Source organism: Molothrus aeneus, chromosome 1 (assembly GCF_037042795.1).
Source record: "Molothrus aeneus isolate 106 chromosome 1, BPBGC_Maene_1.0, whole genome shotgun sequence".
Taxonomy (NCBI): Eukaryota; Metazoa; Chordata; class Aves; order Passeriformes; family Icteridae; genus Molothrus; species Molothrus aeneus.
In genome coordinates, this window is record NC_089646.1 from 102397045 (window position 1) to 102415600 (window position 18556).

Below are 18556 nucleotides of genomic sequence, written 5' to 3' on the forward strand. Positions count from 1 at the left end.
TTTAGACCACTCTGAAAATGCACTATACTCAAGGACTGCATTTTAATTATGGAAACCTTTTAGAACATCCCTGTTTTATTAACAGTAAGTGAAAGACTATAAACAAGGCTTCAGTATGCACCACTTCTTCTCAATCCTGCCTAAAGCCCTCAAGGGGAAAGAGCTTCAATGTGCTTTCATTTCTCCCCCCTAGCATTTTTAACTCTGAATGCCTCTTCTCACCGGCTTTAAAATTCATTTAACATAACAACCACACAGTTATGCTTTTTTTCTTCCCTTTTTTTTAATATATAAGTGTTCCCTCCTTTAAGAATAAACACCAAGGCCACAGCTCTCAAACTCCCATGGCATAAATACAAAATAGGAGACCATAAGCAACCTAAGCAGAAAAGCACTGCAACTGAATGTACCTTGAAAGGCTCTTAGTTTGCAACGCTTTTATAAAGCTTCATGTCCATGCACAAACTGTCCCTACATTTCACGCAGTGACAGTGGTAGTAATCCCTGGAAAACTTCTGGAACAAATTCCCTCGCTCAGAGCTTAGTTCTCTCTGAGCCAGTACAGCACCAGCTTCTTCCACAGCAAGGATGCAACGCTCCAAGGTTTGTCAGAGCAGCCCCCCCAGCCTCAGTGAACAGTACAAACTCCTGAGCTGCCACCACACACAAGAGTAGAGCCAGGCTTCTCCATCCCTCCCTGCTTCTGAGACAGCTCTCTCCTGTACCTCCCACTGGGAGATTCTGCCTGTGGCAACAGAAAATTCCCCATTAATATGTAATATATACCATAATTAGCACTGTAAAGCAGGTAGTTATCTCACAACTATCCTTCCATCCCCTCTCTCATAATCACGAAAGTTTATTTACAGGGGGAAAAAAGAAAGAAAAAAGAACCCCACAAAACTGGTGACAAACATCTGATTCTTTTTATTTGTATTTTTTATTCTATTTATTTGTATTTTTTAAAAAGTTACTTTCTAAGATTAAGCTTTTGCTTCTAGCATTCGTCTCCTACATAGAAGTGTGAAAGATGACTGAAATGGCTTCTCTCTGCCTCTGTAGTGCTGGATGCTGTTTGGAAGGATGGGTGCAGTGCAGCTGCCAGCCACGGCTGTATAGCAACCCACCCTCAAAATCACTAATTACAGGTGCTCAAGAATCCCTGCCAAAAAAAAAAAAAAAATTAAAAAAAAGAGAAAGTGGTGTACTAGATCAAACAAAAATGCACATATATACAACTTTGATGCTTTTACCAACAAACTCCTGGCCTTTTGTACAAAAAGAGCATGAAGAAAATCACCACAAGAACGCTACTGATGTTCAGTACCACTTGTTATCCTAAGGGAAAAAACAAAACCAAACACACCCCACAAATGAATCAATCAGAACCAGACTATAGAAGTCACCAAGACTATTTAACAAAATCAGAGTAGAAAGGCATTCTTTATAAAAGTACTTTTTAAGCACAGAGTCTAGAGATGGAGGAATTAACTTGCTTTTCTGAATACATGCACAGCATTACTTAGTCCCTCCCAGGACATCACGTTAGGCCTTTAGGGTTTATAACATTAGTTCAGCCTTTCTAATGAAGTGTGTGCCTCAGTGACCTCTTTTACAGAAGCAGCAGCCTGATTTGGAAATCATTGCATTCCTAGCCATGCCTCTGACTAAGCATGTAAAAACCTCTGAAGTTTTCTTATTCCTAGATCCCAAAACTATTTCATCTGCAAATCTAAGCCAGTGCGAGTTGCATTTGCTACCAAAAGGTAAAGGTCAATTTTGAGTTTCAGCATGATTATCCCTCTTCAGCAGAAATTTAGAATGTAGAGCCCTTGAGTTTTCATCTCCAGACAGACTGTGTTTAAGTGAGTTTAAGATCAAGTGAACACTAGATTTTTTTTACATACAAAAATTCCCTCAAAAACAATTCACCTACCAAATTACTTAAAAAAAAAACAACAAAAAACCAAACTTTGGAGCTACACAGAAACTCCTAACAAATTCAGACTTCTGTAGAACACACCTGAAGACAATTAGCTTTTGGCACTGACTTTTGGCTGCTCTTCTCACCATACCACAATAAAAACACAGTACATAATTTGAGAGAACCAATGTACATGGAACAGACCAATGCTGAAGCCTCTGATTTTCTCTCTCTTAGGACAGATATCAATTTTTTTATTACTATGCTCTAAAAAGTATATTACTAAATTTGATGCAGAAACACTAAATGTAATGCAAGAATAGAAACAGAAAAAGCTCTTTAAAAATATAAGATGATGTGATGCAAGCTATACAGCCTATTATTTTAATTTATCACCTGTGCACGTCAAATTGCAATAATTTACAATAGTAAAAATCAAAGGCATAAAGTACATCCAGAGCTCTGAGAATTTCAGGTGTAAAACAGACCAGTTTCTCACAACAGCTTAGGGTTCTGTTGCGCATTAAGTGCAGAGAGTAAAACTCCATACCACTGCATCTCTATCTTGTGTGTGCACAGGAAAATGTAAGGAGTAGCTGTAAACTTTCTCTTAAAGAAAATTAATTGCCCTGAGTGCAATATTCCTATTTCAAAGGCACATTAGTTCACAGTCACCTTCCACATCAACATAAAAATTTATGGCAAGTGATGTCAAAATCCACTAAGTCCCACTCTGTTTGTTTATTACCGATTCATTGCTGGAGGCAATTAGCTCCATCCCCAACTGGGCTGCATTAACAGGCTGACTCCAGAGCAAAGTCAGAGTGGGGAGCACAAACCAGCTCTGAAAATAGATGGATTTGAACAGAAACAGATGAGCAGTGCTCATAAAATCTATGGCATAGCTGTCTGATAAGGCATATATTTTCCATCTCTAGGTGGGTAGTGAGTACCTTCAGAAACAAAAATAACTCAAGTGACTTAAGAGTTCATCTACCTGAACTATTACAGGAACACACCTCTACTAAATCCATTATCCTATTATACAACTGCAGCCATTACACAGTTTTTGAATGATTTAAACTATTCTCACATAGGTGGACCTGCACCCAGTGTGGGTACACAAGATCAGAGTAATCCTTTTCTAGTCCCAATCATGACCTCACCTCAGCCAATCTTACTGCTTTCAGGTAACTGAGCCGCTGTTTGCAAACCTTCAGCTATTCTTAAAAGTCAACCTGCTTTTCAAATTTATGATTCTGGTGATACTGTAGAAGCCAGCAAAAGAAATCAGCTGCAGTCTCAGAGCTATGTAGTGCTGAAGACTCCAGTAAAACTTGCTCCCATCATTAAAGAGAGGAAACAGAATCCAGCCAGCGTTCAGCTTCCCAAAGCTCTGTGATCTAATTCTACACAAAAGGCTTATAATAAGGTTTAGGCTCACAATACAATTAGTAATTTAGCTCACAAATTAGACTATCTATTAACACTCCAGCAGAGACATCAGCTATATGAGGATTAAGAAGGAATCTGCTGCTCTCAATATGGGAGTGAGAACTTGAATGCTTTAATAGACCACTTCAGCTTCTGCTAATGGGAACATATATTGCATTGTACAGGATGATGTATGTGAGCATGGCCAGCAGCCTGCTCATACATTGAAATTTCATCAGCAGGAACCACAATAATAATTTACACAGTAAATACAGAGTGGTAACTTTTGAGCTCATCTTAAAGCATAATTTTAACTAGTAAAAATTGGTACCGGCAGCATGAAATACACTGCATATGCATTAGAAGTGCACATAGAAACAAGGCGCAAAATTTGGTAATTCAACATGGACAAACCTAGGTCAACCCAAGGAATGGAAATTATATTGTACAGTATTTAACCACAGTATTCGAATAAAGAAGCAACTGTCTTCCAAATCTTTGCAAACCATATTTTTTCTGTATCTATTAAGAATGGAAGCAGACATATGTAATAGAAGATTCTTTGTCATCTTCTCCCACAAACAGTGCCCAAAAGATTTTTAAAAAGAGCTGGTATCTCTAGCATGCTTCTTAATGGCACACTGCTCACACAGAAAAATAATCCAGATGAGTTTTCAAAGGTAGGCTAAAAAACCACTCTACTTATCATAAGCAACTAAAATTTCAACTGCTGTGTTTGAAAAGTGCTGTTCCAATTTCCAGAAAACTATACATGTAACTACATTTCTACAAAATGCCAATATTGCTGTGTTCATGCTGACTTGTGTTAAAATCTGAATTACTTGCACTAAGAGGAGTTTTTTTCTAATTACTTTGACAGTATGCCCAAAACTGACTGTATTCATCTTCAGGTTTTAAGCTTGTGTTTTTATAATTAGGGCCAGTATTACTAATTCTTTATAGCTTGAAAACAAACAAACAAAATCAGTTCATCAGTTTACTTCACACTCTAGTAAAAACCATTCACACCCAAATAATATTATGAACAACGTCCATCTGGTCTGAAATCTAGATCTGGCCGCTGTATCTCATTCCCCACCAGCACTGCCTGCTGCCGCTATCAAGCGTTCAGTGTGAACACACTCACTGCAAAGCAAGACTTAAACCTCACTCACTCACAGTACTTACTCATAAGCACATGCTATGCTGTCATGTGTGCTAGCACATGCATGGGACCGTTTTGGTCTTATCTGTCTCAAGGAGAAATAAAAAGGGCAAACCCTCTAACTTGTGACGAATGATACTCAGGCAGTCAGGAATTGTACCCCCAAGCTTCCACCAGAGCCACCCAGAGGCTCTGCAGCCTTCTGAAAACATGCACATACTTCTTCAGACTGAAGGGCAAAAGTGCCCCACAGCAACACAGGAAATCCACATCAGAGCTGCACATCCTGCAGGCTCAGCTCTCTGCCCAGCCCAGTCACTGCTGCCCAGAGGATGGCACAAGTCATTTGAGGAGAAGCCGCACAGAGACCTCACAGCAGCATTCCAGCATATGAATAGGGCCTACAAGGATGCCAGAGAGGAACACTTCATCAGGAAGTGTAGTGACAGGACAAGGGAAAATAAATGGCTTCCAACTGAGAGTAGATTTAGATGATATAGTAGGAAAAAAATTCTTTACTGTGTGGCTGGTGGGGCACTGGAACAGGTTGCTCAGAGAAGTTGCAGATGCCCCAGCCTGGCAGTGTTGAAGGCCAGGTAGGACAGGGTTTGAGCAACCTTGTCTAGTGGGACATGTCCCTGCCCGTGAAATTAGTTTTGGAACTACATGATCTTCATGGACCCGTCCAACCCAAGCCATTCTATGATTCTATTTGTGGAACATAGTGATGAGGAGCTGACACGAACAAAGAAAAGGCAGTGGAGAGAGCTCAGGAGGTGGCAGGTAAGCAATGTATTCTTAAAGGTGGCCTGATGGTTAACAGCCTTGTTAAATATGTATTATATTTGCTGTGAAATACATTGTGTTAAAGCACAATTTTAGAACTGAGAGCAGGTAAGAACCCTCCCTCTTCCTCTGCACAAAATTCCACAGTACACAGCTCTGGAAGATTACTATAATTGGCCAATTCTTTCTTTTATTGCTAGACTACTGGGAAGAGTCAAAGCACTGAAATCATGGGAATTGGGCGGCTTGTTAATGTCACATATTTGCTCAAAGTCAGTTTCAAGCATACAGATCCCTTTTTTTGAAGTCCTCCTCCCAAAGGTCTAGAAATACACATTTTTTAATCCTGGCATACAAGCAAGAATTAATTTTTCACTGCTACAAATCTAGTGTGACATACTGCAGTTTGTGAAGACTTCAACAGACTGAGTTCTGGAAACGTGAGATTTCTCACTCACAGCCAGTGAGTGGTTCCCAAACAGTTGTTTGAAAAGCTGTGATCCACGCACTATGTGCACTGATTTGAAGCAAACAGGGATGTCAGATACTGCCTGACTGAAGGAGATTTACTGTGGACCAGTTCATGAAATCACAAGTTTATGTTCTTTTTAAAATTAAATGTAATTCAAAAATATGGACAGTATGCATTGCTGTCTTGGGGTCAGGGCTACACATCAGAAACTGGTTCCATTTTTTGCAATGGGCCAACAGAAACGACAGGCAAGCAGTAACTTTAAAAATGCAAGTTTCCATGTTGCAGTGTAAACTGCAACCCAATCCATACAACCAAAACCTCTGAAGTAGTTTCTGACTGATGCCAGAATGACTCCACAGCTGCTGCTTTCCACTTCCATTTATTAAGTCATTACAGATACCTTCCAAAATAAAAATTTAGACCTCCAAAGGCAGTATCTGTTTCTCTTAAGGAATCCGAGGAAAAATTTCAAATGCAGTAGAAAATGCATGCACTGTTTACGTTCCCTAATTCCCCTTGAGTTGACCTTGGCCATTCATCTAGATAAAGCCCAGACAGTCTTTATCTGAAATTCTCAGTCTGAACATATGCTTCACCCCTACTCCAAGTCAGAATTAATATCTGCTCTTCCACACTCCAATTCCACTGCATGACAGAGGAAGATACAGGTGAATAAGGCTCAAGTTCACAGTCAGCAATGATCTGCCACTGAGTCAACCCACAGGCACTGCAGTATCTTTGTCTATGATTAAAAACAGAAGTAGCTGAGGAAAATTATTTTTAAGGGGCTATTTCCCGACATGGACAACCTTATGCTATATACTGGGCTAAAATTTCAAGAACACTTTAAGGCTTTTTATGTTTACACCTTTCTGTGGCCATGAAAGTTTTAAACAAGGGTAACATCAAAGTGCCCAAAATTCAGGATGCAAAAAAGTACCAGATTCTAATGGACAAACTTCCCAAAGAGCAATTGTACATGTAAGGATCCAGCTGTGAAGCCTCTGCAAGACTCATTTAAAAACCCCCGTCCATATCAGCTGGTGGTGCATGGCTGCTGCAGAAGTCAGGGGTTTTACCTGTCAAGAGTATTATTTCAACTTGTCTTGGGCTCCTGGACCCCATGCAATTTCAATGCATATTTGCTCTAAGGGCGTGTGCTTGTCTCAAACACTCCTAAATAAATAAAACAAAGCCCAGCGTTTTCCAAATCCACAAATGAAAGCGCTACGCCAATTCACATAAAATCCCTTACTAGCCTAGATTTATGGAGGCAATTCTAACAACAATTCTTGAAGTAAAAATAAATAAAACACACCTCATGAACTTTATATGTGGTCTTCAATCCATGTGCTTTTCTGTTGCCATAAACAGCAGGTACAAACGTAATGGGAACATACAGGCTTCCATTTCACATTTTCACCCTTTAAGGTTTTAAAGAGATGCTAACTTTAGCTGTCTTTTGGTTTTGTTGGTTTGCCAACACAAGGTCTGCGATGCTCACAGTCCTAACCCCAAAAGCCTTCTTTCCCATTTAGAAAGTTGCTTGCAAAGGTTTTCCCCTGAGCTAGGAGCTAGGACAGAGCCAAGATGACATCTCTCAGACACAGTAAAAAGGGCATCAGCAGCACAGTGCCTCAAAATTACTACTGGGACAACAATTTATCTTCCATAACTGAGAAATTACTTCAGTATCAAGCTGTCTCTGCAGAAGTTAAAAAGAAAAAGCTTAAGTGATGTGTTATGTAAAGTGCTTATATTAAAGTGTTGAATGCAGAGCTTTGTAAAATAATCTTCATCTACTCTGCAGAATTCAGAAAAGGTAACATAAAGGAAAAAGGCTATAGCTATTTTCAGTCATTAACACAAGAACTACACCACTGAGAATTATGGTTCCTGGAAATGTCCATAACTGCCTCTATATCCTAAACACATGACAGTATTTAACCATGTTTTTGAGTTTCCAGGGAAAACTGAAGCTAGAGGTGGTGACAAGCAGCTGCTGTAGATTTTCTCTAAATTGTTTTGGGATTCTGAGTTATCACCTTCCTTTCTTTTAATGTTTTGTAAATGGAAATTCATAAGATTTCTCAACCATGTGGGAAAAAAAATTCCAATTAGTCTGACTATGAAGATCCTCATCCATGTCACAGTCAAATGCCAGAGCACAGAGTCTCCCACACCTATGTGGGAGCTCTGATCACTAAGCAACTATTAAAACGGGAACTTTAAAAAATTTGTATAAATATAGATAAACACACACACATACGTCTTCTTCATGCTGTCCTCCAGGGGTGTGGCTCATGATAGGCAATGCCATCCCAACACAGAACCAGGAAAGTCTCCAGGCTCAGAAAGCTCCACAGAGGGAAAAGAGTTCCTTGGTTAAGATTTTATGACATATCTTAAAATACTTGAGGTAAAAGAGGTATTACACTATAGAAAAACTATGAACTTCCAAATTAATCATCAGAACACTCTTGTTCCTGAATTACATTGATTGACAGAAACATCACAGCAATTACAATATGCTTTATAGTCCCAACAGGTGTGCAAACAGTGCCAAACACCTTGAAACAAAAATATTTTCTTTCAAGTTTCTGCCACACCTTTGAGCACACTCTGAGCAGGCTGCACAGTTGTTAGGAAACATTGGACTTCTCACAATGAATGAGAAGGGTGGAAGATGGAAGAAGCAACAATGAAATTTTTCAAACAAAGCATATCTAAATCACATAAGAAGAATGAGCAACTGTACTAAAGTAAGCAGCTGCAGAGGAAACAGTAATGTCTGCTATGGCAATTGACTTTCATGTTTGTTTTCAACTGAACTGTTTGCTAGAACAGTAAAAAGCCATGAAGGTAAAAAAAGCAGAAGTGAGAAAAACAGAAGTTTCTATGTAGGTAGAGGACAATGTGAATCCTTTAGGAAACCTTCACCTCTCCTTGAGATACAACCTGGAAACACTCTTTTTGTCAGAAACTATGCTCAGAAACTCTACCCACAAAATCTAGGTAGACTTAGTAACCAAAACTTTAAGATGTGCATATAGCTGACCATTTTTTGGTCACAAACTCCTGCATCAGTCACAGCAGCATGACTAAGCACCAGCTGCCAAAATAAGGATTTGGCCATAGAGGGAAAGAAAAATACAACCCCTCCCTGCCACCACCTCTGTGTCAAGTACACCATGAAAAATGTAAAGGTCTGCTAATGGGTAGTAACTCATCAACTTTAAGACAGGGGCATACAAACTAGCACACAGATTACAGACATTCACACAAGTATGTAACTGCACATATCGGGGTGGAAGTTATTTACTCAGTCTAATGTATATTCACCAGAAAAAAAAACCACTTGAACAGCCACTCAATTTACCTGTAACAATCCATCAAGCAAACCTTAAGTATTAGGTTACTGATCCACTCTTTATCCACCTGAAAGTACACAGAAACTCCTGTAATATCCTCCTCAATCTTATGTTAGAATCTTATCAGCACAAATAAAATGTTCTTTCACCTAATGACTCTAAATTTATGTGCTACAGAATTAAAACAAAGGTCCACTGACAAAAGTATTCTATCCACTACATTATTTATAAATAGTCTAAACCAGATTTTATTTCAGAGTTCAGGATAAAAGATGTGACAGGATTCAAGATAATAAAGCATGAGCTTTCTGAAAACTTCCCCAAAATAACCGTGCCTTAAACAAAAAAACCCAAGCAACAAAACAACAAACAAGCAAAAAATCCCTCAAAAATATGTGTGGTGGAAAAAAAAAAAATCTTCTCTAAAACAGGCATGTGATGCTCTATTTCATTCTCCTAGAAAATGAAGAGCTGAAGTGATAAAAGAGGCAATTAGCTGTTAGTTATTCCAGAGCAAAAACACATTTCTAGTGATTAACAAAAAAAAAATGCTTTAAGAGATATTTATAATAGCTTAACAGTGAAGAAGATTAAAAAGACAAAAAAACCAGGGGGGAGCAATAAAAAAGCTAATCTACCCCACAAAAAAATCCACTCTAACCAAAAATTATTTTTCGAAATTAGGGTAGATTACACGTTGGGGGTGGGGAGGAGAAAAACAAACAGTCATAAGTGAAATGTTGGGTTTACACCATTTCACAGAAAAAAATTAAAGATTCATTAACATCATTACATTTAATCATATGTGTAAAGATAATCAACTATTGCTACGTAAAGCTGTCAGAAGACGTATCTGAGCCCTGAATACACATTATTAACAACAAATGTGTTGAAAACTAAGACAATAAAAATAAGAAAACATGAACAATTATAAATTCACTCCTGTTTTTGACAAGTAATTCAGCTGCCTTTTAGACTTCAGAGTATTTTTTTTTACATCGTCTCTTCTAGTAACATTCATCTCTTCCATGCTTCCAGCAAATGCTATACCTTCTTTCCCACCTTTCCTCCCCAGGACACACAAAGTCTAACCTTTTTTCAGAACTCCTTCCTGCTAATATTGCCATGGTTTTGTCTGAACAACTGTGTTTATTACTTTTTTTTTTCTCCCACCATTGCTCCTAATGTGGCAAAGGGTCACTGTTGAGTCAGATACTTCTGTCTGAGACACTTCTTTCCTATTCTCTGCAGATCCTGAGCATGGGTATGCACCAGAGGCATAAATACACTTTAATTTTTACTGTTATTACTCTCAGAAATCTGGGCACAAATATGTCTTTCTTTCATTTTTAAAGCATATGTGGCACCTTACCCCCTGTATCTCCTCATAGCATTAAAGGAAGCCACATGGCTTGAAAACCAACACAAATGGTTGTTATGCCAAAAGAAAACAGAATTCCACTGACAGCAACATCATCTCCACAGATAATTATTCTGAATGGACCAGAAAGGTACTTAATAAGTTGTGAGGAGACATGTACTCCCTCAAAACTTAAGGTTAGATCTTAACCATCTTGATTGATTCTTAAAGATTATCAGATCTCTGCAGCAATATTTCTTGCATTTAAAACACCAGGAAAGTACTGACAATTTCTCTGTAGTTTCATGCATTTTGTTATGTATTTTTGTCATATTAGAGCATTCATTCGTCTTTCTGTGTAATACTAACACTGATACTGAAATCAGTCTTTTTACATGTAATTAAAAGTTCATTTGTATTGTAATCAAACTGATGCAAACAAGCCACCAATGAAGTAAAATTCTCTAGGTCACAAAAATCCATCATCTGTTTTCACACCTCCCCACCTCCAAATACACCTACATTCTCACAATGCCTAGCTTACAGCCCTTGCTCTTCCTATGCTTAGAAAAATGGATTTAGAGATGCAGCTACACCTAGTGATCAGCAGCAGATCACAGCAGGCAAAACTCTGGAAGACATGACAAAATGATTCAGAGAGAAGTATCTGAATACATTTGGGTGAACAGAATGACATAGGAAAATTCATTGCTACTTTTTTATTTATTTCTAAATACATGACCATATGTTCCAAATTGGTTTCAGTGTCTCAAAATCATGTTATACGTTAACATATAACATTACACATCAGAAATAAGATAACTGGAAGTTACCGACAAAATCAAATGAAATAAGGAGAAGATTCTCATTTTTTCTTAAAGAAAATGAGCAGGTAATTCAGCTGCATTCACACATTAACAGTTTGTTCCTGGGAAAATTTTCAAAACTAATACTTCTTTCCACAAGAGTCATAATTGTGAGCTGAAAGGTTTCTAATTGCATGTCATTTCCTGGGGAAACATCTTCAGAATTTAGTGACATAGCACAGAAATAAGAGTTTGACAGTGATACTAACAAGCTTTAAACACTAGAGATATCCCTCTTAAAAAGCCTTTCCTTCAGCATAAAGTTGCAACACATGAAATACAGGATCAGTTCACAGATCCTGACCCTGCAACATCACTGGACTTTGTTCCATCAAGTCTACACTTATTATCTTCCCCCCAGCTGAATCCAATGATGCACACTCAAGGGGTTGTCTCAGCAGGAATGTGCAGAACTGGCCTGGCCACCAGGAACTCGCCTGGTTGACATTTTCAGTGACCGTGGCAGGGTGTGGGCGAGCGCTCACAAGAAATAAACCATCCCCACATCTCCAGGTCAGACTCAAGGGACATTAGTGAGGTGGAGTTCAGAAGCTTGCTCGCTCTACCCTAACATGTTCTGTGATTTGCCTGGGGATTAGGTCTCTCTAGCTGCCAATCTAGCAATTTATGTGAGCACTGAAGATATTATTTCATATACTATATGTACTTATATTGTTTCAGGACACTGTGATTTGTTTTCCTCATGAATTCTGACAACTGCTAAATCATGAGACCAAATGAACACCATAGCATTTTTTTTACCCAGTGTTATTACATCCTTGCAGTATTTTGAAAGATTTTTAGTTTCTGGTGATGTTTCATTACTATCTTTTGAAACCAGAACAGCTAAGTAAAATAAATTAAAAAAAAAAACAAACATATCACCATACAGCTTCTTTTTTGATGAACTGTGCCGCTTCCGAAGCCCTGACTCATTTTTACCTGAAGCATTCTAAAGCACATCCCAGTTCACAAGGGAACACAAACTTTACTTCATTTGTTATAACTGCAAAAAGTTAAAAAAAAACCCAAAAAACCCCTAAAAAAACAACATCACATTTAGAAGCAGATTTTTCAAAATGCTTCCATTCATTTGCTGGAGTATTTTAAATATGAATAATCTTAGATGTAAAACAGAAATCAAGCCATTCACCTATTCACCTAACAGCTGTAATAGCAGCAGCAAAAATCTCTGAACAGCGGAAGTTTGGTTTGAGAATCTTCCCCCACGGCTCTCACTGTTTAGTGAGGCCAAGTCCATGCTGTGACCTGTAGCTGGAATAGTTTTGTAGCTGAGCTGACAAGCTTCATCAGCCACTAATAAAGCTGCATCTTCACTGGCATATGTTACTTCCCTTAGAAGATACAGGAATACAGACTTGATGGATGTGTGGAGAGAAAGAAGAGCAGGTGGAATAAACAATGCAAACAAAAGCAGAATTTGCTAAAGTGAGATATAACTACACTTGGAGTTCTTTGTTGCTAAAATGATCAGAATAGCTAACACAGACTTTCAAACAAAGATCCTGAATACTCTGAGATATCTCTTTAAACACAGCTAATTATATCAGAAACTTATTTTCTAAGCATTGCCAGGAGCTTCATTTCAGCTAGGATAGGGCCTATGAAGATTTAACCTATATTCTTTCTTTTCTCTGCAGTCACTAAACATCAATGTGATCACAGTAAGTTTCAACTTCAGCATGTCAAACTTCGTCCTTACATCACTTTTCTGGAAAATGTGATCCTTCTTTTTAAAGTGCCTACACCCAAAAATGAACAGATGAGTCTAACGCACAACATCTATTCAGAATGCAAGGTTTTGTATTCTTAATCCATGAAACAGCTTGAGAATCACTATTCTTTATGTAAAGCCTTTACTACTCACTAGGAAAAATAACTTTCAAATTTTGTACTGCACTTTTCCTCCTTTTCTTCTCTTCATAATTGCCACTAGTCCTGGTTCATTACAAAGGGACTCCCACAAGTATTTTTAATCAGTCTGTCCATCCCTCTCACTGCAACAGGACTCATTCCTTCTCAGAGAAAAACTAAAACTTTTTAAACCAGTGCCACAAAAAGAGCGTTGATATACAACCTTGGTGCTTTTCACAGCAAAGAGAATGTAACAGACTAATAATAGCCCTCCCTCTGTAAGAGTCAGGCTGTAACCAAGAAACACCAATCTCAGAATTCAGGCTGTGTGCACATTTACATCTACCTGAATAGGAATGCCTTCATAAAAACAGTTTCCAAGTTCTATTACACATTTCCTTGCTTTCAGTTTCAGCTCCCCATTTTTGTATTTGACAGAACTCATTCCATCTAGACTCTTAATTTTATGGAGACCAAATATTTATGTTTACAATGTCTCTTTTAACTTCCCATATCTCTATGTTTGAGCTAAATCCCTTACAGGAGTGAATTGCTGTCTCTAGCCTGAATAATCTACCAAGCAGGTGGACGAAGGAAGATGGTGGAGTCAAGTGGCATTTTCTATGACTGAACACCACTTTTCAGGAACTTTAGTAATATTAACATTCAGTCTTCACATGAGACTGACTTAATAACATTTTGCTAAAATTATAAACAAAACCAGCTAAATTAGGTGTGCTACAGTTTCTCAGAAAAAAACCCCTAAAAAATAGTAAAATAACCCAAAACTAATCTTGCAGAAAGAGTCCAGCTACTTTTAAAAAACTTAGGATAAGTAGTACTGTCCATTTAAGACAATGTTTTCAGTAACATCTCTTAAATTCAAATTCTTGAGATCATTTACTTCTTGAACTGATGAATACAGAATTTTAAAATCTTTAGTTAAGGACTCAGAGAAAATCTCATTGTTATTACCCGTTAAGCTGCTTTCAAAAGATTACTTGAAAGCTCCCAGGCCTTAAAAAGCCAAGATCTCATCTTTCAGTAAGATTATTTTCTAAATGAGAAACTCAAATAAGACAATTGCTGAAGACAACATTAGAACCAATCTTTGTGAAACAAATCAGCCAGTTTAGAAAAGGGTACAAAATAAAAATGGAACTATAAATGCCACAGGCACTTATTTCACACACTGCTATTCTTTGCTTAGAACATGTGTGGAGTTGGCTTTGTTTCTTTTTCCTTTGTTTGTTTTTAAACTTTTCATAGGTTAGTCACATAACTCCCTTCTGCAATAAGGGACAGCTATTAAAAAAGATAACTACCCACCTCAAGGATGGATTTTTCAGCGTCATTTAATTTCTATGACACTGATCCACAAGGTTTTAACAAAAGAAAGAGCATTATTTTTCCCCCAAGCAAAAATTATACCCAGACACAAGCTTCATGTGGTAAAGCACAAAAATGGAAATTTCATCAATTTTGTTCCAAATGCCAAGAATCAACACTAAAAAGAAAAAATTCTGTACATGCATCTTCACAAATAATCTTTACCTTCAATACTTAACATACATGTACATATACACACATGGGGAGAAAACTGGGCAGATTCTGCATCCCTTGTCATCTCACTGTAAATAGAAAGCTCTGTTACTGAGTTCTTCAGATGGTGTGGAATTGCACCCTTGGAATAACTGTACGCACAAGTCATTGGTGAATTGTTCACGGTTTATAGCACTGCTCTCTCCACAGCATGTCAGGTAAATGAATACAACAGATACAAATCAAACAGTAATGTGGGATTGTTCTTCAGCAACACGAACAGCACTTCAGTGCTGATCCCAGTACAGTATCAGCACATCGCATGCACGAGCACTCGAATATCCAGAAGAAGAGTCGCCCCAGCTTAACTTTAAACAAAAAGTTACACAGTTCACACAGGTCAGCAGTGAGTTACAGATTTATCTTAATAAACCAAGTGCTCCCATTGAAGTCTGGACACTAGACTGCCAACATTAATGAGCAAATATAACTGAGTCCAGTTTCGTAATTCGCTGCAGAGCATACCCTCCTTTTAACAGGTATTTGGAAAATATTTCATAATTGTTCCATATCACCTTGGAACACAACGTTTTTCTCCTCGGAGATATTCTGTCTCATCTACAGTGAAAATGCTCCCAAGAAGCCAGGGGAAATGCAGCTACGTATACAAGAGGTCCGTGGAATCAAACATAAAAACAGAAATTTAATTTTTTTTTTTAAAAGTTCTATACTAGACCACCAACTCCCAGCCATAAAACTTGCTTTATCTACAGTGCTCCATAGATGCAACACGTAATGTGCAAAATATAAACTATTCTGCAGCCTGAGCAACAAGGAGTCAAAAGGATTGCTTCCCACCAGATCAAAGCACACTTTGCACGAACTGAGGACCAGATGTCTTCAATTTAATGTGCTTTCAGCTGCACTAACTTCATGTTAGGAACAAAACACACCAAAAAAAATTCTGAAGTTACTCTTTGCTGGAAGAACTATTTCACAATCCAAATTTCTGTCTAAAATTACGGGTTTCTCCAACATATGAATAAGACAGGGGTGCCGGCAGGCGACTCGAGACCGAAATAACCATCTGCAGGTCTGGGGCTCCGGGGAACAGAGGAACGGCGCCACAGATGGGGCACTTCGCGGGGCTGCTCTTGGCTCCGAGTGCCGGCACCCATCGGACGCGGGCAGTTCCTGCCCTGCGCTCTCAGGTGACGCTCTGGGGGCTGCAGAGGGCCCGGGGCCGGGGCTTTTCCCCGCTGTCTCACAGCCGCACCTCCGGGCAGCGCCGAGGGCGGGGAGCGGCGGGGGCCAGCGCCCAGGCACCGGCGGGCGGGCAGAGCCGCGGGGCCCCGCCGGGCAGCACCGCAAGCCCTCCTCCTTCGCCCGTGGCCAGCCGCGGCGGCGGGCGGAGCGCCGGGGACCGGCTCATCTCGCCCCTCCGCCTCCCGTGCCGGGGCAGCGGGAAACTTTCGGGAAGTCAGCGGCGGAAAAACGTCGGACCAAGCCCGAGTCCCGCCCGTCCCTCCAGCCCTGCCCTAGGGCTGCCCGAGCCCCACCAGCCTCTTGACCTTCCATATCAGGGGCTCAGGGGCGCCAGCAGAGCGGCACCTCGGCGCCGCTGCTCTTCGGGACACTTTTTCCACCCCATCGACGCAGCGGTTCAGTAGTGTCAGACCCGTCAGGGGGATGGGGATGGGAAAAGAAAAAAAAGAAGAAAAAAAAAAGAAAAATATACAGAAAAAAACCCAAAAAACCTAAACCAAACCCCCACCGCCTCCAAAGTGCCCGCGCTACCCCCTGCCCGTCCGCTGCCTGGCCCCCGGGAAGGCTGCTCGGCCCCGGGCTGGCAGCCCGGCGAGCCGACTCCTTACCTGTGAACGTCTGCGCTCCCGCTGCCAGCAAAAGTCCGGCCAAAGTAACCAGGCAAGTTCCAACTTTCCCCATATTTCCAGCCCTTCCTGCTCCGAATCCAGCAAAGTGCCAAAGTGTTTGCCAAAGTAGGAGGCGCCCCTCTCGCCCCCCTCCAGTCCAGCGGGGCAGGCGAGGAGGGGGCAACCGGACTCCCGCACTTGGTGCCCCGCGAGCTGTTCTTCCCTCCTCGCCCTCCCTCCGCTCTTACGGGCAGGGAAGAGGGTGCGAAGTAGCCGGCGGCCGTCCACCCGTCTGCCTTCCTCCGGCCGCGCCGCTGCCCCGGGGGCCGTGCGGGCGCCGCTCGCCTCCCCCGGTGCCCGGGGGGGGCACCCTTAATCGCGGAGCCTCCTCGGACGGCGCCGCCGCTAGTCCCGGCTCAGCTCGGCTCCCTGACTGACTCGCGGTCCCCCCCGGCGGGCGGGCTGGCTGAAGGGAGCGGGGAAAGTCACGCCCAGCCGCCGGCGCCGCCGCTCTCCCCCGCTAGAGGGCGAGGCGGCCGGGCCCCGCCGCCGCCTGCGGGGGCGAAGGGCTCGGGTCTCCTTCCCGCCCCGCTGCCCTGAGCGCGACTCGGCTGAGGAGGTGGTGGCTCCGCGCCGGGCAGGACGATGTCGAAAGTTCGCGGACAGCGCGGGGGGAAGAGAAGAAGGAGCCAAAAGAAAAAAAAAATCTAAGCTAGGCGTCTCGGTAACTTTGCCGCGGGCCGGCCCCGGCCAGAGCCGCAGGCGCTGAAGTTGTGGCCGGCGCTGGTCCCTGCCCCGCCGCGACGGAGCCCCGCCGGAGCGAGGGGTCCCGCCCCGGGGGAACGGTCTCGCCCCCGCCCCGCCGCTCTGGCGCTGCTCCGAGCACCGGGATAGGGAAGGGGAAGCGCAGGAGAGGGGCAGAGCGTCGGCTTTCCATAAGCGCTTCGGTTTTTTTGTACAGGCGATCTGGAGCCTGTCGGAAGAACTAGTCGGAGGCCACCGCTCAGCCTTCCGCGGGAACCGCAAGCGTGAGAGCCCTGCCCGCACGGCGAGCGGCTGATACCGAGAGGAAATTGAGATGTAAATTGGTTCTCCGGGCTGGCGAGGAGCGGCACCGTCGCGTACATTAATTGCTTCGCATTGGCGTGCTGTTCATAAAACTTAATCTCCTTGCCTAGCCCTCGGTAAGAGCCACCCTTCGCCCCTCCGGAGCGCTTCGGGAAGGGATCTCTGGAGAGCGCCCAGCCCGGCCCCTGGTTCAAGACACGGGCGCAGCTCTTAGTCCTGCGGGTGAAGGATAACGTCAGGAATTAGCAGGGTTAGAGAGGGAGTGATGGAAATAAAATCACATTAAAATGGCAATTATCTCTCCTCATTTGCAGCGTGTGACTTCTGGCATTTATCTCCGCGTCACGTATGAAATACAGCTGCATGACAGCCGTCCTCCCGCTGGGGCTCCGGCTCCCGGTGTCCATGGCACTGCAAGGATGTGTTTGCTGGTTTTAAAACAGTTTTAAAACTAAAGCCGAGTTCGAGAGGTGGAAATATTTTTGTTGGTTCTCGCTTTCAAAGAAAGGTTTTCCTTTCAAGTGCAACTGTGGCCAAATTTAATGCCTTGTTTATTCCGTGTGGGTTACTAAAGCGATAAAAGCAGGAATTTAGATAATGCTGGTTTTAAGAGCTTGAGCTCAGGTTCTAGGTTCTGATTTTTCTCCAGCACAGCTCCTCTGTTTTCCCTGCTGCTTTTCCATGTAGTTAGTCGGCTTCGCTGCCGCTTTCCATGGCACTCCGAACTCTACCCATCCCCCACACGTCCAGGCGAGCTCGGGCATATTTAGTGATTTGTGCGTATTCTGAACTGTTTCTACATACAGCACATTAAGT

General features: G+C 41.7%; 1 protein-coding gene and 1 long non-coding RNA gene across 7 annotated transcripts in view; one reads left to right on the forward strand and one right to left on the reverse strand.

Moving 5' to 3' along the window:
- The window catches only part of PTPRM (protein tyrosine phosphatase receptor type M), a 441308-nt gene extending 424225 nt beyond the window's left edge, over nt 1-17083 (reverse strand). For all 6 annotated transcript variants that reach the window (XM_066561791.1, XM_066561798.1, XM_066561783.1 and 3 more), the window contains exon 1: nt 16673-17083. In XM_066561791.1, the coding sequence (XP_066417888.1) occupies nt 16673-16745 (73 nt within the window). In that variant the 5' untranslated portion in view covers nt 16746-17083. The remainder of the gene's footprint in view (nt 1-16672) is intronic.
- Nucleotides 17084-17234: 151 nt separating this feature from the next.
- LOC136554378 (uncharacterized) lies at nt 17235-18037 on the forward strand. Its single transcript, XR_010783320.1, has 2 exons — nt 17235-17752; nt 17851-18037. It is a non-coding gene; the product is annotated as an uncharacterized lncRNA (long non-coding RNA).
- The last annotated feature ends 519 nt before the right edge of the window (nt 18038-18556 follow it).